We start from the raw sequence: 24,858 nt of genomic DNA, 5'->3' as shown, positions 1-24,858 counted from the left end.
GGGACGACAGATTAGGAAGCCTTTGAGGACCATGGTTTTAACCTTTCCCCCCTCAGCTGATCCCAGGTCAGCTCCATCAGATGGATCAGTGTGTTCTCCCGCGGCTTTCTTGCGGGAAAATAACCACGTCTTAGAAGCAAATATTTCATGTTGTTTTAGGCTGTACTTACTTCTGGGCATCAATCTTCTGGAAACGATCAAGTTTTCAAACGACAATTCCTATTTTCAATGCTCAGTCAGACTGGGAGAGTTAGCTAGTAGCTAACTGTATCTCGATACAGTTAACTAGGAGCTAACTGTATCGCCATACTGTGTCAAAAAGTCGAAAAAAGTGTTTTGTTATTAAGTCGGAATTTTTTCAAAGAATCAAATATCTGGATTTTTTTCTAATTGTCAAAAAGTCTGGTTTTTTTGTAAGTGTCAAAAAGTCTGAATGTTTTTTGTCAAAAAGTGTGGATTTTTTCTAGGTGTCCAAAGACCGGGATTTTTTTCCCCAAGTGTCAAAAAAATCTGGATTTTATTCTAAATGTCGAAAAGTCTGAATTTTTTTTCTCAAAAAGTCTTGATTTTTTTCCAAGTATCAAAAAGTCGGGATTTTTTTGTAATTGTCAAGAAGTCTGATTTTTTTTGTCAAAAAGTGGATTTTTTTCTAGGTGTCAAAAAAATCGGGATTTTTATCTCAGTGTCAAAAAGTCGGAATTTTTTCTAGGTGTCAAAAAATCTGGATTTTTTTCCAAGTGTCAAAAAAATTGGGATTTTTATCCAAGTGTCAAAAAGTCTGGATTTTTTCTAACTGTATCGCCAAGTCTGCATTTTTTTCTAAGTGTCAAAAAGTTTGAAATTTTTGGGTCAAAAGTCTTGATTTTTTCCAGGTGTTAAAAAAATCTGGATTTTTTTGTAAGTGTCAAAAAAGTTGGAATTTTTCTGGTCAAAAAGTCTGGATTTTTTTCTAGGTGTCAAAAAATCGGGATTTTTATCTCAGTGTCAAAAAGTCGGAATTTTTTCTAGGTGTCAAAAAATCAGGATTTTTTTCCAAGTGTCAAAAAAATTGGGATTTTTATATGTGTCAAAAAGTCTGGATTTTTTCTAACTGTATCGCCAAGTCTGCATTTTTTTCTAAGTGTCAAAAAGTCTGAATGTTTTTTGTCAAAAAGTCTGGATTTTTTCTAACTGTATCGCCAACCCTGCATTTTTTTCTAAGTGTCAAAAAGTTAGAATTTTTTGGGTCAAAAGTCTTGATTTTTTCCAGGTGTTAAAAAAATCTGGATTTTTTTGTAAGTGTCAAAAAAGTTGGAATTTTTCTGGTCAAAAAGTCTGGATTTTTTTCTAGGTGTCAAAAAATCGGGATTTTTATCTCAGTGTCAAAAAGTCGGAATTTTTTCTAGGTGTCAAAAAATCAGGATTTTTTTCCAAGTGTCAAAAAAATTGGGATTTTTATATGTGTCAAAAAGTCTGGATTTTTTCTAACTGTATCGCCAAGTCTGCATTTTTTTCTAAGTGTCAAAAAGTCTGAATGTTTTTTGTCAAAAAGTGTGTATTTTTTCTAGGTGTCCAAAGACCGGGATTTTTTTTCCCAAGTGTCAAAAAAATCTGGAGTTTATTCTAAATGTCAAAAAGTCAGAATTTTTTTTCTCAAAAAGTCTTGATTTTTTTCCAAGTATCAAAAAGTCGGGATTATTTGTAATTGTCAAGAAGTCTGAATTTTTTTGTCAAAAAGTGGATTTTTTCTAGGTGTCAAAAAATCTGGATTTTTTTCCAAGTGTCAAAAAAATTGGGATTTTTATCTAAGTGTCAAAAAGTCTGGATTTTTTCTAACTGTATCGCCAAGTCTGCATTTTTTTCTAAGTGTCAAAAAGTCTGAATGTTTTTTGTCAAAAAGTGTGTATTTTTTCTAGGCGTCCAAAGACCGGGATTTTTTTCCCCAAGTGTCAAAAAAATCGGGATTTTATTGTAAATGTCAAAAAGTCTGAATTTTTTTTCTCAAAAAGTCTTGATTTTTTTCCAAGTATCAAAAAATCGGGATTATTTGTAATTGTCAAGAAGTCTGAATTTTTTTGTCAAAAAGTGGATTTTTTTCTAGGTGTCAAAAAATCTGGATTTTATTCTAAGTGTCAAAAAAATCGGGATTTTTATCTCAGTGTCAAAAAGTCGGAATTTTTTCTAGGTGTCAAAAAATTGGGATTTTTTTCCTAGTGTCAAAAAAATTGGGATTTTTATCTAAGTGTCAAAAAGTCTGGATTTTTTCTAACTGTATCGCCAAGTCTGCATTTTTTTCTAAGTGTCAAAAAGTCTGAATGTTTTTTGTCAAAAAGTGTGTATTTTTTCTAGGTGTCCAAAGACCGGGATTTTTTTTCCCAAGTGTCAAAAAAATCTGGATTTTATTCTAAATGTCAAAAAGTCTGAATTTTTTTTCTCAAAAAGTCTTGATTTTTTTCCAAGTATCAAAAAGTCGGGATTTTTTGTAATTGTCAAGAAGTCTGAATTTTTTTGTCAAAAAGTGGATTTTTTTCTAGGTGTCAAAAAATCTGGATTTTTTTCTAAGTGTCCAAAAAATCGGGATTTTTATCTCAGTGTCAAAAAGTCGGAATTTTTTTAGGTGTCAAAAAATCTGGATTTTTTTCCAAGTGTCAAAAAAATTGGGATTTTTATCTAAGCGTCACAAAGTCTGGATTTTTTCTAACTGTATCGCCAAGCCTGCATTTTTTTCTGTGTCAAAAAGTCTGAATGTTTTTTGTCAAAAAGTGTGTATTTTTTCTAGGTGTCCAAAGACCGGGATTTTTTCCCCCAAGTGTCAAAAAAATCGGGATTTTATTGTAAATGTCAAAAAGTCTGAATTTTTTTTCTCAAAAAGTCTTGATTTTTTTCCAAGTATCAAAAAGTCGGGATTTTTTGTAATTGTCAAGAAGTCTGAATTTTTTTGTCAAAAAGTGGATTTTTTTCTAGGTGTCAAAAAATCTGGATTTTTTTCTAAGTGTCAAAAAAATCGGGATTTTTATCTCAGTGTCAAAAAGTCGGAATTTTTTCTAGGTGTCAAAAAATCTGGATTTTTTTCCAAGTGTCAAAAAAATTGGGATTTTTATCTAAGTGTCAAAAAGTCTGGATTTTTTCTAACTGTATCGCCAAGTCTGCATTTTTTTCTAAGTGTCAAAAATTCTGAATGTTTTTTGTCAAAAAGTGTGTATTTTTTCCCAAGTGTCAAAAAAATCTGGATTTTATTCTAAATGTCAAAAAGTCTGAATTTTTTTTCTCAAAAAGTCGGGATTTTTTGTAATTGTCAAGAAGTCTGAATTTTTTTGTCAAAAAGTGGATTTTTTTCTAGGTGTCAAAAAATCTGGATTTTTTTTAAGTGTCAAAAAAATCGTGATTTTTATCTCAGTGTCAAAAAGTCGGAATTTTTTCTAGGTGTCAAAAAATCTGGATTTTTTTCCAAGTGTCAAAAAAATTGGGATTTTTATCTAAGTGTCAAAAAGTCTGGATTTTTTCTAACTGTATCGCCAAGTCTGCATTTTTTTCTAAGTGTCAAAAAGTCTGACATTTTTTTGTCAAAAAGTGTGTATTTTTTCTAGGTGTCCAAAGACCGGGATTTTTTTCCCCAAGTATCAAAAAAATCTGGATTTTATACTAAATGTCAAAAAGTCTGAATTTTTTTTCTTAAAAAGTCTTGATTTTTTTCCAAGTATCAAAAAGTCGGGATTTTTTGTAATTGTCAAGAAGTCTGAATTTTTTTGTCAAAAAGTGGATTTTTTCTAGGTGTCAAAAAATCTGGATTTTTTTCTAAGTGTCAAAAAAATCGGGATTTTTATCCCAGTGTCAAAAAGTCGGAATTTTTTCTAGGTGTCAAAAAATCTGGATTTTTTTCCAAGTGTCAAAAAGTTAAAAATATATATTCATAAGTGTCAATAAAACATTTTATAAGTGTCGAAAAATCTGGATTTTTATATAAGTGTCAAAAAAATTTGGATTTTTTTCTAAGTGTCAAAAAGTAAAAAAAAATATTTGTCACAATGTCGTTTTTTCTAAGAGTCAAAAAGTCTTGATTTTTTCCAAAGTGTCAAAAAATTGGGATTATTACCTCAGTGTCGAAAAATCTGCATTTTTTTTCTGTCAAAAAGTTAAAAAAAAAAAATGTTTTCAAAATGTCGTTTTTTTATAAGTGTCAAAATGTTAAAAAAAACATTTGCCAAAATGTTGTTTTTTATAAGTGTCAAAAAATCGGGATTTTTTTCAAAGTGTCAAAAAGTCAGGATTTCTTGTGTCCAAAAGTAGAAAAAAAAAATGTTTGTCAAAATGTTTTTTTTGTAAGTGTCAAAAAATTGGGATTTTTTTTCTAAGTGTCAAAAAAGTCTGGATTTTTTTAAGTGTCAAAAAGTAAAAACAAATATTTGTCAAAATATTTGTCAAAGTGTCAAAAAGTCGGATTTTTTTCAAGAGTCAAAAAATCTGGATTTGTTTCACAGTGTCATAAAGTAGAAAAAAAATATTTTTCACAATGTCATTTTTTTCTAAGTGCCAAAAAGTCTGGCTTTTTTTCCTAAGTGTCAAAACATCTGGATTTTTTTCTAAGTGTCAAAAAGTTAATAAAAATATATTTATAGGTGTCAATAAAACATTATATAAGTGTCAAAAAGTAAAAAAAAATATTCGTCAAAAGGCCGTTTTTTCTAAGTGTCAAAAAGTCTTGATTTTTTCGAAAGTGTCAAAAAATTGAGCTTTTTATCTAAGTGTGGAAAAATCTGGATTTTTTTATAAGTGTCAAAAAGTCTGACATTTTTTTGTCAAAAAATCAGGATTTTTTTAATTGTCAAAAAGTTGTGATTTTTTCTAAGTGTCAAAACATCTGGATTTTTTTCTAAGTGTCAAAAAGTAAAAACAAATATTTGTCAAAAAGTCATTTTTCAGAGTGTCAAAAAGTAAAAACAAATATTTGTCAAAAAGTTGTTTTTTCAAAGTGTCAAAAAGTCTGAATGTTTTTGGGTCAAAAAGTCTTATTTTTTTCAAGAGTCAAAAAATTGGGATTTTTATCTAAGTGTCAAAACATCTGGATTTGTTTCCCAGGGTCAAAAAGTAACCAAAAATATTTTTCACAATGTAATTTTTTATCATTTTCAAAAAGTCTGGATTTTTTTCTTAGTGTCAAAAAATTCCCAAAAATATTTGTCAAAATGTCTTATTTTGTAAGTGTCAAAAAGTCTGGATTTTTTATGAATGTCAAAAAGTCTGACATTTTTTTGTCAAAAAATCGTGATTTTTTTTAATTGTCAAAAAGTTGTGATTTTTTCTAAGTGTCAAAACATCTGGATTTTTTTCTAAGTGTCAAAAAGTCTGAATGTTTTTGGGTCAAAAAGTCTTATTTTTTTCAAGAGTCAAAAAATTGGGATTTTTATCTAAGTGTCAAAACATCTGGATTTGTTTCCCATGGTCAAAAAGTAACAACAATTTTTTTTCACAATGTCATTTTTTATAATTTTCAAAAAGTCTGGATTTTTTTCTAAGTGTCAAAAAATTCCCAAAAATATTTGTCAAAATGTCTTATTTTGTAAGTGTCAAAAAGTCTGGATTTTTTATAAATGTCAAAAAGTCGGGATTTTTTTGTTAAAAAATCGGGATTTTTTTAATTGTCAAAAAGTTGTGATTTTTTCTAAGTGTCAAAACATCTGGATTTGTTTCCAAGTGTCAAAAAGTAAAAACAAATATTTGTCAAAAAGTCCTTTTTCAGAGTGTCAAAAAGTAAAAACAAATATTTGTCAAAATGTTTTTTCTAAGTGTCAAAAAGTCTGAATGTTTTTGGGTCAAAAAGTCTTATTTTTTTCAAGAGTCAAAAAATTGGGATTTTTATCTAAGTGTCAAAACATCTGGATTTGTTTCCCATGGTCAAAAAGTAACAACAATTTTTTTTCACAATGTCATTTTTTATAATTTTCAAAAAGTCTGGATTTTTTTCTAAGTGTCAAAAAATTCCCAAAAATATTTGTCAAAATGTCTTATTTTGTAAGTGTCAAAAAGTCTGGATTTTTTATAAATGTCAAAAAGTCTGGATTTTTTTGTTAAAAAATCGGGATTTTTTTAATTGTCAAAAAGTTGTGATTTTTTCTAAGTGTCAAAACATCTGGATTTGTTTCCAAGTGTCAAAAAGTAAAAACAAATATTTGTCAAAAAGTCCTTTTTCAGAGTGTCAAAAAGTAAAAACAAATATTTGTCAAAAAGTTGTTTTTTCTAAGTGTCAAAAAGTCTGAATGTTTTTGGGTCAAAAAGTCTTATTTTTTTCAAGAGTCAAAAAATTGGGATTTTTATCTAAGTGTTTAAACATCTGGATTTGTTTCTAAGTGTCAAAAAGTAAAAAAAATATTTGTCAAAATGTCCGTTTTTTTTAAGTGTCAAAAAGTCGGGATTTTTTTTTTAGTGTCAAAACATCTCGATTTTTTTCTAAGTGTCAAAAAATTCCCAAAAATATTTGTCAAAATGTCTTATTTTGTAAGTGTCAAAAAGTCTGGATTTTTTATGAACGTCAAAAAGTCTGACATTTTTTTGTCAAAAAGTCGGGATTTTTTTGTCAAAAAATCAGGATTTTTTTAATTGTCAAAAAGTTGTGATTTTTTCTAAGTGTCAAACATCTGGATTTTTTTCTAAGTGTCAAAAAGTAAAAACAAATATTTGTCAAAAAGTCCTTTTTCAGAGGGTCAAAAAGTAAAAACAAATATTTGTCAAAATGTTTTTTCTAAGTGTCAAAAAGTCTGAATGTTTTTGGGTCAAAAAGTCTTATTTTTTTCAAGAGTCACAAAATTGGGATTTTTATCTAAGTGTCAAAACATCTGGATTTGTTTCCCAGGGTCAAAAAGTAACAAAAAATATTTTTCACAATGTCATTTTTTATAATTTTCAAAAAGTCTGGATTTTTTTCTGAGTGTCAAAACATCTCGATTTTTTTCTAAGTGTCAAAAAATTCCCAAAATTATTTGTCAAAATGTCTTATTTTGTAAGTGTGTAAAAGTCTGGATTTTTTATGAATGTCAAAAAGTCTGACATTTTTTTGTCAAAAAGTCGGGATTTTTTCGTCCAAAAATCGGGATTTTTTTAATTGTCAAAAAGTTGTGATTTTTTCTAAGTGTCAAAAAGTAAAAAAAATATTTGTCGAAATGTCCGTTTTTTTAAGTGTCAAAAAGTCGGGATTTTTTTTGTGTGTCAAAACATCTCGATTTTTTTCTAAGTGTCAACAAATTCCCAAAAATATTTGTCAAAATGTCTTATTTTGTAAGTGTCAAAAAGTCTGGATTTTTTATGAATGTCAAAAAGTCTGATTTTTTTTTGTCAAAAAGTCGGGATTTTTTTGTCAAAAAATCGGGATTTTTTTTAATTGTCAAAAAATTGTGATTTTTTCTAAGTGTCAAAACATCTGGATTTTTTTCCAAGTGTCAAAGAGTAAAAAAAATATTTGTCAAAATGTCCGTTTTTTTTAAGTGTCAAAAAGTCTGGCTTTTTTTCTAAATGTCAAAACATCTGGATTTTTTTCTAATCTCAAAAAAATATATATATATATATTTATATGTGTCAATAAAACATTTTATAAATATCAAAAAGTAAAAAAAAATATTTGCCAAAATTTTGTTTTTTCGAAATGTCAAAAGTCTGGATTTTTTTCTAAGTGTCAAAAAGTCCGAATTTTTTGAGTCAAAAAATCGGGATTTTTTTCAAAGTGTCAAAAAGTCTGGATTTCTTGTGTCCAAAAGTAGAAAAAAAAATATTTGTCAAAATGTCGTTTTTTTCTAAATATTTTATAAATATCATTTTATAAATATCAAAAAGTTAAAAAAAATATTTGTCAAAATGTCCTTTTTTATAAGTGTCAAAAAGTTTTAAAAAATATTTGTCAAATCGTTGTTTTTTATAAGCGTCAAAAAGTTTTAAAAAATATTTATTTTTAAAAAAAAGTCGGGATATTTTTGTCAAAAAAATCCGGATTTTTTTTAATTGTCAAAAAGTTGTGATTTTTTCTAAGTGTCAAAACATCTGGATTTTTTTCCAAGTGTCAAAAAGTAAAAAAAATATTTGTCAAAATGTCCGTTTTTTTTAAGTGTCAAAAAGTCTGGCTTTTTTTCTAAATGTCAAAACATCTGGATTTGTTTCTAGTCTCAAAAAAATATATATATATTTATATGTGTCAATAAAACATTTTATAAATATCAAAAAGTAAAAAAAAATATTTGCCAAAATTTTGTTTTTTCTAAATGTCAAAAGTCTGGATTTTTTTCTAAGTGTCATAAAGTCAGAATTTTTTGAGTCAAAAAGTCGGGATTTTTTTCAAAGTGTCAAAAAATCTGGATTTTTTTCAAAGTGTCAAAAAGTCTGGATTTCTTATGTGTCCAAAAGTAGAAAAAAAAAATATTTGTCAAAATGTCGTTTTTTTTCTAAATATTTTATAAATATCATTTTATAAATATCAAAAAGTAAAAAAAAATATTTGTCAAAATGTCCTTTTTTATAAGTGTCAAAAAGTTTTAAAAAATATTTGTCAAAATGTTGTTTTTTATAAGCGTTAAAAAGTTTTAAAAAATATTTATTTAAAAAAAAAATTCGGGATATTTTTGTCAAAAAAATCCGGATTTTTTTTAATTGTCAAAAAGTTGTGATTTTTTCTAAGTGTCAAAACATCTGTATTTTTTTTCCAAGTGTCAAAAAGTAACAAAAATATTTGTCAAAATGTCCGTTTTTTTATAAGTGTCAAAAAGTCTGGCTTTTTTTCTAAATGTCAAAACATCTGGATTTTTTTCTAGTCTCAAAAAAATATATATATATTTATATGTGTCAATAAAACATTTTATAAATATCAAAAAGTAAAAAAAAATATTTGTCAAAATGTCCTTTTTTATAAGTGTCAAAAAGTTTGAAAAAATATTTGTCAAAATGTTGTTTTTTATAAGCGTCAAAAAGTTTTAAAAAACATTTGTCAAAATTTCATTTTTTATAAGTGTCCAAAAATCGGGATTTTTTTTGCTAAATCTCAAAAAATCAGGATTTTTTCCAAGTGTCAAACAGTGGGGATTTTTATCTAAGTGTCAAAACATCTGGATTTGTTTTCCAGGGTCAAAAAGTAACAAAAAATATTTTTCACAATGTCATTTTTTGTAAGTGTCAAAAAGTCTGGATTTTTTATGAATGTCAAAAAGTCTGAAATTTTTTTGTCAAAAAGTCGGGGGTTTTTTGTCAAAAAATCGGGATTTTTTTAATTGTCAAAAAGTTGTGATTTTTTCTAAGTGTCAAAACATCTGGATTTTTTTCTAAGTGTCAAAAAGTAAAAACAAATATTTTTCAAAAAGTCCTTTTTCAGAGTATCAAAAAAGTCTGAATGTTTTTGGGTCAAAAAGTCTTATTTTTTTCAAGTCAAAAAATTGGGATTTTTATCTAAGTGTCAAAACATCTGGATTTGTTTCGCAGGGTCAAAAAGTAACAAAAAATATTTTCACAATGTCATTTTTTATAATTTTCAAAAAGTCTGGATTTTTTATGAATGTCAAAAAGTCTGACATTTTTTGGTCAAAAAGTCGGGATTTTTTTTAATTGTCAAAAAGTTGTGATTTTTTCTAAGTGTCAAAACATCTGTATTTTTTTCCAAGTGTCAAAAAGTAAAAAAAATATTTGTCAAAATGTCCGTTTTTTTAAAGTGTAAAAAAGTCGGGATTTTTTTTTCTGAATGTCAAAAAGTCGGTAATGTTTTTGTCAAAAGGCCGGGATTTTTTCCTCAGTGTCCAAAAAAATCGGGATTTTTTTTGTGACTGTATCGCCATACACAGTGTGGAGCCGCTTCCCTAAGTCAGTATTGTTATGTTTCCTGGATTGGTCCAAATTCCAAGAAAGATGGTGACCACATAACAAAGATTCAGTAGTTAGTGTACCATCTTGCATGAGGTCACCAGTGAGAGCGGAGAGGGTCACGGTGCAACAGGTGCGGTGTGAGTAAGCACAAACTGACACCTTTGTGTGTGTCTTCCAGACGTGGACGAGTGTCAGTCCTCCCCCTGCGCCCAAGGCTCCACCTGCGTGGACGAGATCGACGCCTTCCGCTGTCTCTGTCCTCCCGGACGCGCCGGGGTCGGATGTGAGGAGGGTGAGTGTCTGCGACCGCCTCCGCCACGACCACCCCTGACCTTCATTCTTCCCCGTTGCCGTGTGCAGTGCTGGGTCTCGGCAAGTCCTGTCGTCACGCCGGTCTTCAGTTTCCTCACGGCGGTCGCTGGGACGAGGATTGCAACACGTGTCAGTGCGTGGATGGCTCCGCCCACTGCTCCAAGGTCGGCCATCTAGAAGAGAGTTCTTGGTTTAGTCGTCACACGCAAAGTCCGACGTTTGCCGGCGTCTTTTTACTCCCCCAGGTGATGTGCGGTCGTCGGCCCTGTCTCCTCCCGACTACTTCCTCTCCGGACCGCCAGGCCTCGCCGGCCTGCCCGGGGGGCCACGAGTGCGTGGGCCACCGGTTCCTCACCTGCTTCTCGCCGCCGTGCCACCGGTGGGGCGTGTGCTCCACGCCGGAGCCGCCCCCGCCCGTGCACACGCAGTGCCAGCCCAACAGCGGTTACCTTGACGACAGCTGCGCTCACGTCACGCTCATCTTCAGGAAGGACAAGGTGCCGCAGGTGAGAGGCGACAGATCAAAGCGACATTACATTTCTTTTGGCTCCTCCCAGACTTAAAAACATCTCAACAGGGGTGCACCTCTGAATCGCGATTCTTATTCATGACGATTCTAAATTGACTCAAAATATAAAAAAAATCTATTTAAAAAATGTTTTAAAATAATTATAAATAAAAAATAAATAATAATAAATCATTTAAAATATTTAAATACTTTTTTTAATGAGAACCAATTTTTAATTAAAAGTTAAATCATCTGCAATGAGGTGGCAAGTTGTCCAGGGTGTACCCCGCCTTCCGCCCAAATGCAGCTGAGATAGGCTCCAAATGGGACAAGCGGTAGGACATGGATGGATGGAAGTTTTATTATCATTGTTATACCAACTTAAGGCCTAAGCTGTTTGTTTACATGTTTATTTTATTTTTATTTGCGCTTATTGAACCCTAATTAGAATAAAAACTAAGAATCCTCTTTTGATATGATGTACTTAGTCCATATGTACACAAACGTGTACTTCATATTTAGTGACATGCTAATTCTTATTTTTACACTTTTTTTTGGCCAAATTCCGTTATATGTTATACTCTTCTGACACCACCAGATGGCAGTGTAACTGTCCACAAAACCCCTATTCATTAGTGTACACAATTTTGGAAATAAGAGCTAAAAGGTGCTGTCCACACATGTGGCCACTAAGGCCTTTAGAATAATTAAATTGCGACGATCGGATTGAATCGATTCTGAATCGGATCCGGGTGCACAACGATTCACACTCCTAGTAGAACAAATCTGATTCCGATTCCTGGCAGGACGTCTCAGTTGAGTACTTTCTAAAAATGTTTCTTTGTTGAGCAAATTTCATGTTAATGTGCAGCCCTTTGAGACACTAGTGATTTAGGGCTATATAAGTAAATATTGATTGATTGATTGATTAATAAAATAAATCGATTCTGAATCCAATCATGATAAAAGGAATCGTATCAAATTGTTTGGTGTCCAAAGATTCACAACCCTATTTAACAAACCGGGATAGTTTCTAATATATAAATGTCTGGAGTACCTTCTAAAACTAAATTTTTCTCTGATGACTAAAATTTAATGGAATAAAAAATAAATCAATTCTGAATCGAATCATCAAGCCAGGAATCGGCGTAGGATGGAATTGTTAGGTGCCCAAATATTCACACCCCTATTAAATAAACCGGGAGATTATATAGACTGTATGTAATATATAAATGTCTGGAGTACCTTCTAAAATGCATTTTTTTTTGTCTGATGTAAAAATAAGAGAGCCAGATGCAGTCATCAAAAGAGCCACATCTGGCTCTAAAGCCATAGGTTCCCTACCCTTGTTTTAACGCAATGTCCTTTTTTGCTGCTTCAACACAGAAAAATGTAAAGTGAAATAACTTAGTTGTTAACTGTAGGTCAATAATGCTTGTCTTTCTATCAGACAGACAGGGCTTTGCTGTCCACACCGCAACATGAGCTAACGTTACGCTAAAAGCTAAATAGCCTTCACCTCAAGGACTGCGAGCGAGCCGAGCTGCCGCTTGTATTTCTAGAACGTCAACGGGCTCATAGTGATGTTAGATACATTTAATAAAGTCAAATACAAATAAGGCAACAAGAGAAGTATCCTACACTTCTCTTTCGTAAAGTAAATCTACATCAACTATATGTTTTGCCTGAAAAGCTGGACAGGACGAAAAAATACTAATAAATTATTTTTTTGAAGACTTTAGTTTAGGCGGTGGCCCTTTGTTGTTAAGGCGGCCGCTTTAACAACAAAGCACCGCGGAAACCCTTCAGGTGTGTGGCATTCTTTTGAATGTTGGAAGTCAAGATGTCTCCCATCCCAGCCTGAAGAAGGTTCTCTACTCACAGGGAACCACGGTGGAGAACATCTGCTGGGAGATCCGCCACCTTCCTGTCACCCGGACGCTGGCCCAGGAGCGAGCGCTGCTCATCCTCTGTGACCTGTCCTACTCCAACTCGGACGCCGTGGAGGTTGCCATGGTGATTGACGCTCTCACACACACACACACACACACACACACTTCGTCCAGTTTCCACCTGGACGTAAAATATAAACAAATAGAACCGATGAAGCCTTCAAAGTGACAACAACAACGACTGTAGTCCTGCTTCACTAACGTGTGTGAAGAAGGGGCGGAGCTTAACTCCCATTAGAAGTTGCTGGGAATTCTTTCATAAACGCTTTATTATTTGGCTGTCATTATTATTACTTCATTAGTCATTCATTGATTATTATTCAATCATTATTATTACTTATTATTAGTAGTTTATTAAGACTATTATTCCTTATTATTAGTTTATTAAAACTTTATCATTAATTTAATTCATTCATTATTAATAATTAATACTTGTCATGGTAATTATACATTCACTATAATGAGTTTATTATTAATTCATTATTTATGATTATCTTTACAATGTTAGTTTATTATTATTGGTGATTTTTGGTTAGTTAATATTTCATTATTTATTGTTAATTCATTATTATTCAATTATTGTTTTAAAATTCATTGATTAATTATTATTCAATCATTACTTTTATTTTATTTATTTTTTTATTTTAGTCAGTAATACTATCAAACAATCAATCAATCAATGTTTACTTATATATAGCCCTAAATCACTAGTGTCTCAAAGGGCTGCACAAACCACAACACAGACCACTACCACATCCTCGGTAGGCCCACATAAGGTATTAGTAGTTTAATATTATATTTGTGTTACTAATAGTTCAGCATTAGTAGTTTGTTCAAATTGTATAACTAGTAGTTCAATATTAGTTTAGTATAATTTTATAACTTGTAGTTCAGTATGAGTAGTTTGTTATTATAATTGTATTACTAGTAGTTCAGTATAAGTAGTTTATTAATATAACTGTGTAACTTCTAGTTCAGTATTAGTAGTTTATTATTACATTTGTATTACTAGTAGTTCAGTATTAGTAGTTTATTATAATTTTAATACTAGTAGTTCTGTGTTAGTTTATTATAATTGTATAACTTGTAGTTCAGTATTAGTAGTTTATTATGATTGTATTTCTAGTAGTTCAGTAGTAGTAGTTTATCATAATTTTAATACTAGTAGTTCAGTATTAGTTTTTTATGATTTTATAACTTGTAGTTCAGTATTAGTAGTTAATAATAATTGTATTACTAGTAGTTCAGTATTAGTAGTTTATAATATAATTGTATAACTAGTAGTTCAGCATTAGTAGTTTGAGTGTATTATAATTGTATTACTAGTAGTTCAGTATAAGTAGTTTATCTTCATTTTAATACTAGTAGTTCAGTATTAGTAGTTTATTGTAAATTTTAATACTAGTAGTTCAGTTTTAGTAGTTTATTATTATGATCTATATAATGTATTACTAGTAGTTCAGTATTAGTAGTTTATTATAATTTTAATACTAGTAGTCCAGTATTTGTACTGTATTATTATAATTGTATTAGTAGTAGTTCAGTATTAGTAGTTTATTATTGTAATTGTATAACTAGTCGTTCAGTATTAGTAGTTTATTAATAATTGCATAACCAGTGGTTCAATAATGGTAGTTCATTGTAATTTTAATACTAGTAGTTCAGTATTAGTAGTTTATTATTGTAATTATAGGATTAGTAATTCAGTATTAGTAGTTTATTACAATGTTAATACTATTAGTTCAGTATTAGTAGTTTACTGTTATAATTGCATTCTTAGTAGTTCAGTATTAGTATTTTATTATTATAATTGTATAACTAGTAGTTTAGTATTAGATATATATTATAATTCTATAACTAGTAGTTCATTATTGATATTTTATGAGTGTATTATATTTGTATTACTAGTAGTTTAGTATTAGTCGTTGTTTTAATATAAGTAGTTCAGTATTAGTTGTTGGTTCTAATTTTGATACTAGTAGTTCAGTATTAGTAGTTTATTATTGTAGTTATATTACTAGTAGTTCTGTATTAATAGTTTATTACAATGTTAATACTATTAGTTCAGTATTAGTAGTTTATTGTTATAATTGTATTCTTAGTAGTTTAGTATTAGATTTATATTATAATTCTATAACTAATAGTTCAGTATTGATATTTTATTTGTGTATTATTATATTTGTATTACTAGTAGTTCAGTATTAGTCGTTGGTTCTAATTTTAATACTAGTAGTTCATTATTAGTAGTTTATTATTATAATTACGTATATTACTAGAAGTTCAGTATTCATAGTTCATTATTATAATTGTATAACTACTAGTTTAGTATTAGTTTATTATTATAATTGTATTATTTGTAGTTCAGTATTATTATTTTATTGTTTTAATTGTATAACTAGTAGGTTAGTATTAGTAGTTTATTATAATTGTATAACTAATAGTTCAGTATTGGTATTTTATGATTGTATTATTATATTTGTATTATTAGTAGTTGATCCTAATTTAAATACAAGTAGTTCAGTATTAGTAGTTTATTATTATAATTACGTATATTACTAGAAGTTCAGTATTCGTAGTTTATTATTATAATTTTACAACTACTAGTTTAGGATTAGTTTATTATTATATTTGTATTATTAGTAGTTCAGTATTATTGTTTTAATTGTATAACTAGTAGGTTAGTATTAGTAGTTTATTATAATTGTATAACTACTAGTTCAGTATTGGTATTTTATGATTGTATTATTATATTTGTATTATCAGTAGTTGATTCTAATTTAAATACAAGTAGTTCAGTATTAGTAGTTTATTATTATAATTACGTATATTACTAGAAGTTCAGTATTCGTAGTTTATTATTATAATTGTATAACTACTAGTTTAGTATTAGTTTATTATTATAATTGTATTATTAGTAGTTCAGTATTATTATTTTATTGTTTTAATTGTATAACTAGTAGGTTAGTATTAGTAGTTTATTATAATTGTATAACTAATAGTTCAGTATTGGTATTTTATGATTGTATTATAGTGGATTCTAATTTAAATACAAGTAGTTCAGTATTAGTAGTTTATTATTATAATTACTTATATTACCAGAAGTTCAGTATTCGTAGTTTATTATTATAATTGTATAACTACTAGTTTAGTATTAGTTTATTATTATAATTGTATTATTAGTAGTTCAGTATTATTATTTTATTGTTTTAATTGTATAACTAGTAGGTTAGTATTAGTAGTTTATTATAATTGTATAACTAATAGTTCAGTATTGGTATTTTAGGATTGTATTATTATATTTGTATTATTAGTAGTTGATCCTAATTTAAATACAAGTAGTTCAGTATTAGTAGTTTATTATTATAATTACGTATACTACTAGAAGTTCAGTATTCGTAGTTTATTATTATAATTGTATAACTACTAGTTTAGGATTAGTTTATTATTATAATTGTATTATTAGTAGTTCAGTATTATTGTTTTATTGTTTTAATTGTATAACTAGTAGGTTAGTATTAGTAGTTTATTATAATTGTATAACTAATAATTCAGTATTGGTATTTTATGATTGTATTATTATATTTGTATTATTAGTAGTTGATTATTAGTAGTTGATTCTAATTTAAATCCAAGTAGTTCAGTATTAGTAGTTTATTATTATAATTGTATAACTACTAGTTTAGTATTAGTTTATTATTATAATTGTATTATTAGTAGTTCAGTATTATTATGTTATTGTTTTAATTGTATAACTAGTAGGTTAGTATTAGTAGTTTATTATAATTGTATAACTAAAAGTTCAGTATTGGTATTTTATGATTGTATTATTATATTTGTATTATTAGTAGTTGATTCTAATTTAAATACAAGTAGTTCAGTATTAGTAGTTTATTATTATAATTACGTATATTACTAGAAGTTCAGTATTCGTAGTTTATTATTATAATTGTATAACTACTAGTTTAGTATTAGTTTATTATTATAATTGTATTAGTAGTTCAGTATTATTATTTTATTGTTTTAATTGTATAACTAGTAGGTTAGTATTAGTAGTTTATTATAATTGTATAACTAAAAGTTCAGTATTGGTATTTTATGATTGTATTATTATATTTGTATTATTAGTAGTTGATTATTAGTAGTTGATTCTAATTTAAATACAAGTAGTTCAGTATTAGTAGTTTATTATTATAATTACGTATATTACTAGAAGTTCAGTATTCGTAGTTTATTATTATAATTGTATAACTACTAGTTTAGTATTAGTTTATTATTATAATTGTATTATTAGTAGTTCAGTATTATTATTTTATTGTTTTAATTGTATAACTAGTAGGTTAGTATTAGTAGTTTATTATAATTGTATAACTAATAGTTCAGTATTGGTATTTTATGATTGTATTATAGTTGATTCTAATTTAAATACAAGTAGTTCAGTATTAGTAGTTTATTATTATAATTACGTATATTACCAGAAGTTCAGTATTCGTAGTTTATTATTATAATTGTATAACTACTAGTTTAGTATTAGTTTATCATTATAATTGTATTATTAGTAGTTCATTATTATGATGTTATTGTTTTAATTGTATAACTAGTAGGTTAGCATTAGTAGTTTATTATAATTGTATAACTAATAGTTCAGTATTGGTATTTTATGATTGTATTATATTTATATTATTAGTAGTTGATTATTTGTAGTTTATTCTAATTTAAATACAAGTAGTTCAGTATTAGTAGTTTATTATTATAATTACGTATATTACTAGAAGTTCAGTATTCGTAGATTATTATTATAATTGTCTAACTACTAGTTTAGTATTAGTTTATCATAATTGTATTGTTAGTAGTTCATTATTATTATTTTATTGTTTTAATTGTATAACTAGTAGGTTAGTATTAGTAGTTTATTATAATTGTATAACTAAAAGTTCAGTATTGGTATTTTATGATTGTATTATTATATTTGTATTATTAGTAGTTGATTCTAATTTAAATACAAGAAGTTCAGTATTCGTAGTTTATTATTATAATTGTATAACTACTAGTTTAGTATTAGTTTATTATTATAATTGTATTATTAGTAGTTCAGTATTATTATTTTATTGTTTTAATTGTATAACTAGTAGGTTAGTATTAGTAGTTTATTATAATTGTATAACTATATGTTCAGTATTGGTATTTTATGATTGTATTATTATATTTGTATTATTAGTAGTTGATTCTAATTTTAATACAAGTAGTTCAGTATTAGTAGTTTATTATTATAATTACGTATATTACTAGAAGTTCAGTATTCGTAGTTTATTATTATAATTGTATAACTACTAGTTTAGTATTTGTTTATTATTATAATTGTATTATTAGTAGTTCAGTATTATTAATTTATTGTTTTAATTGTATAACTAGTAGGTTAGTATTAGTAGTTTATTATAATTGTATAACTAATAGTTCAGTATTGGTATTTTATGATTGTATTATTATATTTGTATTATTAGTAGTTGATTATTGGTAGTTGATTCTAATTTTAATACAAGTAGTTCAGTATTAGTAGTTTATTATTGTAATTGTATGAGTGAGAATCGAAAGGAGTGTGTGGGTGTGTGAGGTGATGACATCATCACGAACATGTCCCTGTGCTTGATGGACAGTCCCTGGAACAGGACGTGGGCTCCAAGACGGGCGAGCGTGGGCAGATCCACAAGGCGGCCAGCGCCGTCATCGCAGCCTTGTCCAGGCGCCACAACAGCAGCGTCATGCTGGCGGTGGTGGAGGTCAAAGTCGAGACGCGGGCGGACGCCGCTTCTGTGGGTGAGTGCCTCCTTCCTCGCCGCGCGATTTGTGACGTAGTAACGAGGCTAACGAGGCCATGTGCACGCCAGGCTACGCGGTGCCGCTGCTCTGCGTGCTCTTCTGCGCCGCCTGGGTCTCCTGCATCGTGGTGTGCGTCTGGTGGACCCGCAAGAGGAAGAAAGAGCGCGAGAGGCGGTCCCGCCGGGAGGACGGGGCCGTCAACAACCGCCTGGCGCCGGAGCGAAGCCCCGCCCCTAAAGACAACCGCCACAAAGACATTCAGTACGAATGCAAGAAACTGATGGGCGCGCAGGAGCGGGCGTGCGACGGCGCCGACGGCGAGGAAGGGGACGAGGAGAGGACGCCAGGCGGGTGTGCGTCAACAAAGTGCCCGGAGGGGGCGGAGCAGGACAAGGGGGCGGCGGCCGGGGGCGGGGTCGTTGTCGTATGCACCAAGCGCAGCGGGCCGCTCAAAGCGCCGCACCGGACGGCCTACAGCCCCAAAGACAACCGCTGCAAAAACCTCAACGCCGCCGCTCTGGGCGAGGACGTCAGAGACCACTACGTGTGAGCTCGCCGCAGGGGGCGGAGCCTGACTGTTTTCAGCCTGGCAGGAAATGAAGATTCGAACGCGTGCCTTTTGCAGCTCCTCTTCACGTGTGACTGGCAGCTTACTTCCTATTGGCCCTCCTTGCCTTAGCCCCGCCCACCGGGCCTCTTTTCTACACTGGTCTCGTTTTTTTTTTTTTTTTCAAAGAAGACACCTTTTTAAAAACTGTCCACCTGGCACACGCGCGTTTACAACACATGTTCCACGCGACCTTTCAAAATAATGCTCGCGACTTCCTGCACGGGGTCCTTTCACAGTAAAAGTGCCTTCCACAACATGTTTGTACATATATTTGTAAATATGGACAATGTGTACATTTTACTTTGATAACTTAAGTCCTGCTTCCTGTACAATTCTCATGAATATTATTACGGCGCGCTTTACCTTGAAAATCATGTCATTCCTAGTATATGTCGCACACCTGTTACGTACATGTTACACACCTGCAGCACAGAGGGGACAAATGTGTGGCACAGGTGTTCCAGAGGCATTACACAGGTGGAGACGCATGGATGTATCTCAAGTGCTGCACGCGAGTTATCTGGATGTTACACAGGTGTAGACTTGATGTTACGTGAGTGTTGCATAGGCATTGCAAAGGAGTGACAACTGGTGACACAGGTGTTAGACAACTGCTTGGATGGTACACAGGTGTAACACTGCGACGTGAGATGCGCGTCACACAGGCCAGGCCGTACACGGGTGTGACAAACCGTAACCCTGGACCCTACACAGATGTAACGCAGCGACCGTACACGGGTGTTGCATGGATGTTACACAGGTGTAGCGCACATGTTACATGAGTGTTATATTGGTATTACACAGGTGTGACAAAGTAACGTTGCTGTTGTACATGGGTAACACCGGCCTTACACAGGTGTTACATGAATTTTACACAGGTGCTACACAGGTGTTACATGCATTTTACACAGGTGAAACTCTGATGTTACGTGAGTGTAAAGGAGACATTGCACAGGTGCAAAAAAGGTAATGTTGCTGTTGCAACTGTGTGACACTGACATTTCACAGGTGTGACACAGGTGTTAAAAATGTGTTACATGGATGTTTGTCAACTTCTACATATGCTTCACATGACTTTTACACAAGTGTAACACTGATTACATGGGTGTTACATAGGCATTAAATAGGTGTGACAAGTGTCACGTTACTGTTGCAACTGTGCAACACAGGTGTCACAAGCATGTTGCACAAGTGTAAAATATGTGGCTCACGTACTACACAGGTGTGACACTGATGTTACAAAGGCATTCCATAAGTGTGACAATTGTTACTTTGCTGTTGCAAATGTGTAACAATGACCTCACACAGGTGAAATGTGGGTGTTACAAACATGTTACACTTGTGTGACATGGAAGTGACTCAAGTTCTACACACAGGTGTTACACTAGCGTCACATTAGTGTTTTGTGGGCATTAAACAGGTGTAACAAATGTTACACCAAAATTGACACACACCTTACACGTGAGCAACACATGTGTAACAAACATGTTACACAGGTGTAAAATATGTGACTTAAGTTCTACACGTGTTACATGAATGTTACGCAGTTGTAACAATAGTGTTAAATTAGTGTTTCGTGGGTAATAAACAGGTGTGACAAATGTTACACTGCTGTTACAAAAATGTGACACAGACCTTACACAGGTGCAACACATACTACAAACATGTCACACAAGTCTAACGTAGATGAGACTCAAGCTCTACACAGCTTTTACATGAGTGTTACACAGGTGCAACATACGTTAAATTAGTGTTTCGTGGACAATAAACAGGTGTAACAAAAGTTACACTGCTGTTGCAAATATGTGACATGAACCGTACACAGGTGCCAACATGTTACACAAGCTTTTGATGTGACTCGAGGTCTACACAGGTGTCACATGAGTGTTACATAGGTGTAACACCAACGCTACATTTGTGCTTTTGTGGGCATTAAACATGTGTAACAAACGTTACGCTGCCGTTACAAATGTATGACACAGACCTTACACAGGTGAAAACATGTTACACAAGTCTCACACATATGTGACTCACGTTCTACACAGCTGTTACATGAACGCTACACAGGTGCAACACTAATGTTACGTGGGCATCACGCAGGTGTTATTCTAGCATCACACAAGCATGAAACGTGTTTAACAGTCACAGAAGTGACTGGAGTGTAACGCAGACTATACATTAGTGTAACACAAGTGTAACACCAATGTTACATTAGTGTTCTGAAGGCATTAAACAGGTGTAACAAATGTTACACTGCCGTTACAAATGTATGACACAGACCTTACACAGGTGCAAACATGTTAAACAAGTCTTACACATATGTGACTCAAGTACTACACAGCTGTTACATGAACGCTACACAGGTGCAACACTATTGAACGCTACACAGGTGCAACACTAATGTTACGTGGGCATCACGCAGTTGTTATTCTAGCATCACACAAGCAGGTTTAACAGTCACAGGAGTGACTGGAGTGTAACATAGACGATACATTAGTGTAACACCAATGTTACATTAGTGTTCTGAAGACATTAAACAGGTGTAACAAACATTACACTGCCGTTACAAATGTATGACACGGACCTTACACAGGTGCAAACATGTTACACAAGTCTCACACATATGTGACTCAAGTTCTACATAGCTGTTACATGAACGCTACACAGGTGCAACACTGATGTTACGTGGGCATCACGCAGTTGTTATTCTAGCATCACACAAGCAGGTTTAACAGTCCCAGAAGTGACTGGAGATTAACACAGACTATACATTCGTGTAACATATGTGTTACATGAGTGTTACACGGGTGTAACACCAATGTTACACAAGTGTTCTGAAGGCATCAAACAGGTGTAACAAACGTTACACTGTCGTTACAAATGTATGACACGGACCTTACACAGGTGCAAACATGTTACACAAGTCTCACACATGTGACTCAAGTTCTACACAGCTGTTACATGAACGCTACACAGGTGCAACACTGATGTTATGTGGGCATTACGCAGTTATTATTCTAGCATCACACAAGCAGGTTTAACAGTCCCAGAAGTGACTGAAGTGTAACACAGACGATACATTAGTGTAACACAGGTGCGACTCGGAGCTCCATCACAGGCGTAACAAGGACTCGCAGTACTAGCATTATTTTGTCCGATGGCACTGAAAAGGTTCTAAAAATGATGCCTCCCAAAAGCGAAGATCAAAGCTGCCTCCCGCGTGCGAGTGTCAATCACTAAGCCCCGCCTCTCGCCATGAAGTCACGAAGGGAACAAGTGGCGGCGTCACTCGTGCGCTGACAAACACCAGCTAGCATTTAGCAATAGCGAGTGTGTCAAAGGTCACTCTTATCTTGTCCGCAGCAACAAGAAGAAGAAGAAGAGGCCGAAAGCGCTTTGAGAACTTTGTCATCATTTTGTACAAAAACGTTGTTGGTTTGCTAGCGAGACGTTTGTTGTTTGTTAGAACAATCGCATTATTTATTAAAGTATTTTATACCAGACTTTTGCTCTCTTGTCCTGCTTTCACTCCCTCATGTTAGCCACAAGCTAACGCTCCTGCTAAGCTAACCACTGAAATGTTCTTACAGTTAGTTGAACAAGCGAAGCGTCCATTATTGGGGGGGGTGGGGGGGGGGGCAAAGGACCACACCCCAGTCAAGTCCGAGGCCACATGATCAAGCTGAGATGAAAGCCGGCCGCCAGCTAAGCCACGCCCTCCCAGATGTTCCCATTGGGGGGGGCGCCACTTGAGACCTTCACTTCAAAGACAGCGCTGATGTCACGCCGAGGCCACACCCACTTTTTTGACTCCGCGGTAACATTGAACTCAACACGGAAGGTGACTATTGTTTTTTTTTTAATCATCGTTTAGTTCACAAATTGGTGCGAAAACCAATTGTGTGTGTGTGTATGTTATACTAGTTCTACCCTTTATGAGAAATCAACAAGGAAAAGTAGCTTCCACATGAGGAGGTGTGAACAAGTTAGGACATAAAGCATGGTCCCATTACGGAAAACAATTGCATCTAAAAGAGAATGTCTCATTTGCACCCCTGGTGGTGATATCTATCAAAATGAGGGCGGTCCCAAAAAGGAGGGATTTTTCAAATTGACTGTGTGTCGGTTTTAAAAGTGATCCCCTTCTGGTCAACATATGAAATGACAAGTGTGTGTACAAATTTGAAGTGCTACCCCTCTGGCCAACATATGAAATAACAAGTGTGTGTCAGAAATTGAAATGCGCCCCCTTTGGCCAACATATGAAATAACTAGTGAGTGTAAAATTAGAAGTGATACCCCTCTGGCCAACATATGAAATAACAAGTGTGTGTTAGAAATTTAAATGCGGTCAAAAATTAATAAAATAAAATAAATATATATGTATATGGAGACATACTGTAATAACTTGGAGTAAAAACCAATTACAAACAGGAAATTAAAAAAAATATATTAAAAGCAGTCTTTTTCTCACAATGTGTCAACTTCTTTCTTACAGAATTCGGAACAATTTCTTATATTCTTTCTGTTTCTGCAACACTAATATTTTCTTGTAAATGTATTACTTTTTAATGCTAAATGGAGAAATTTGTCATATAAAATTCAGTCTTTTACCACAATATTGCCAATGTGTTTGTTGTCATAAAATAGAGACATTTTTGGAATAAAATTTGGACTTCTGTCATAATTTCGCCCCCCCCAAAAATCGTATTGTTATCTTAATATTGCCAAAAATTTTAAGTTTTCTTTTAAAATTGTGACTTTTGTCGAGAAAAATTAAGACTGTGTTCATAAAATTGCCAACATTCTTAGTTTTTCTCGTACTATTGAGTAAAAATTCCAACTTTTATCATAATATTGCACAAATGTTCAGTTTTTCTTGTAAAATGTTGACTTGCGTTGAGTTTAAATTACAACTTTTACCATAATACTGCCCAAATTTTCAGTTTTTCTTGTGAAAATGTGACCTTTTTCTTGTAAAGGTCCAACTCATTTTTTACAACAAGCGTTTTTATACTTGCATAATATGTATATATTATTATTGTTGTAAATATAAAATCTGTCGATATCTCGAAGAAAGGGGTGGTCCTAAAGTGGTAGGCATTTTTCAGAGGTCTCAAGAAGGGGTGTGTGTGTGTGTGTGTGTGTGTGTGTGTGTGTGTGTGTGTGTGTGTGTGTGTGTGTGTGTGCGTTACCTTCCATTCACCACGCTAATTGTGTCCTTGTTGAGTGATGGTGGGAACCAGCAACATTTCCTCCTTCTGCTGGACTTCAGCTTCCTGCTGATAAAAACATTATTAATCCGTGCACAAAGCTGCATACATGAAACAGTATTAAAGGGAACAGTCTACCAAAGTATCATTTATACCTGATTTAATATGTTTACTATTAGTATGAGTGTGAATGTTGTCTGTCTATCTGTGTTGGCCCTGCGATGAGGTGGCGACTTGTCCAGGGTGTACCCCGCCTTCCGCCCGATTGTAGCTGAGATAGGCGCCAGCGCCCCCCGCGACCCCGAAAGGGAATAAGCGGTAGAAAATGGATGGATGGATGGATATTATATTATTCATTAACATACTATAAATCTTATTTTAATATTGTTATAGTATGTTATTTTTATTTTATCGATATTACACATTTAATATTTACCTCTTTTGGTGATATTCTGCCTGGTTTGTGATTTATCAACATTTGTAAAGATATATATATATATATATATATTTATATATATATATATATATATATATATATAGTACATACTGTACACATATATAAATATGTATATATAAACATATATATATATCCATGTGTATATGTGTGTATTTACATACATACATATATATACACACACAGTT

General features: G+C 32.0%; 1 protein-coding gene across 4 annotated transcripts in view; it reads left to right on the top strand.

Moving 5' to 3' along the window:
- Nucleotides 1-19,365, top strand: part of LOC133542262 (protein jagged-2-like) — a 181,938-nt gene extending 162,573 nt beyond the window's left edge. For all 4 annotated transcript variants that reach the window (XM_061886211.1, XM_061886214.1, XM_061886213.1 and 1 more), the window contains 6 exons: nucleotides 9,986-10,099; nucleotides 10,168-10,283; nucleotides 10,365-10,625; nucleotides 12,512-12,643; nucleotides 18,231-18,390; nucleotides 18,462-19,365. In XM_061886211.1, coding sequence (XP_061742195.1) covers nucleotides 9,986-10,099; nucleotides 10,168-10,283; nucleotides 10,365-10,625; nucleotides 12,512-12,643; nucleotides 18,231-18,390; nucleotides 18,462-18,943 — 1,265 coding nt within the window. In that variant the 3' untranslated portion in view covers nucleotides 18,944-19,365. The remainder of the gene's footprint in view (nucleotides 1-9,985; nucleotides 10,100-10,167; nucleotides 10,284-10,364; nucleotides 10,626-12,511; nucleotides 12,644-18,230; nucleotides 18,391-18,461) is intronic.
- The last annotated feature ends 5,493 nt before the right edge of the window (nucleotides 19,366-24,858 follow it).

The sequence above is a fragment of the Nerophis ophidion genome, linkage group LG24, assembly GCF_033978795.1.
Source record: "Nerophis ophidion isolate RoL-2023_Sa linkage group LG24, RoL_Noph_v1.0, whole genome shotgun sequence".
NCBI lineage: Eukaryota > Metazoa > Chordata > Actinopteri > Syngnathiformes > Syngnathidae > Nerophis > Nerophis ophidion.
This window is presented reverse-complemented; position numbering and strand designations above follow the sequence as displayed.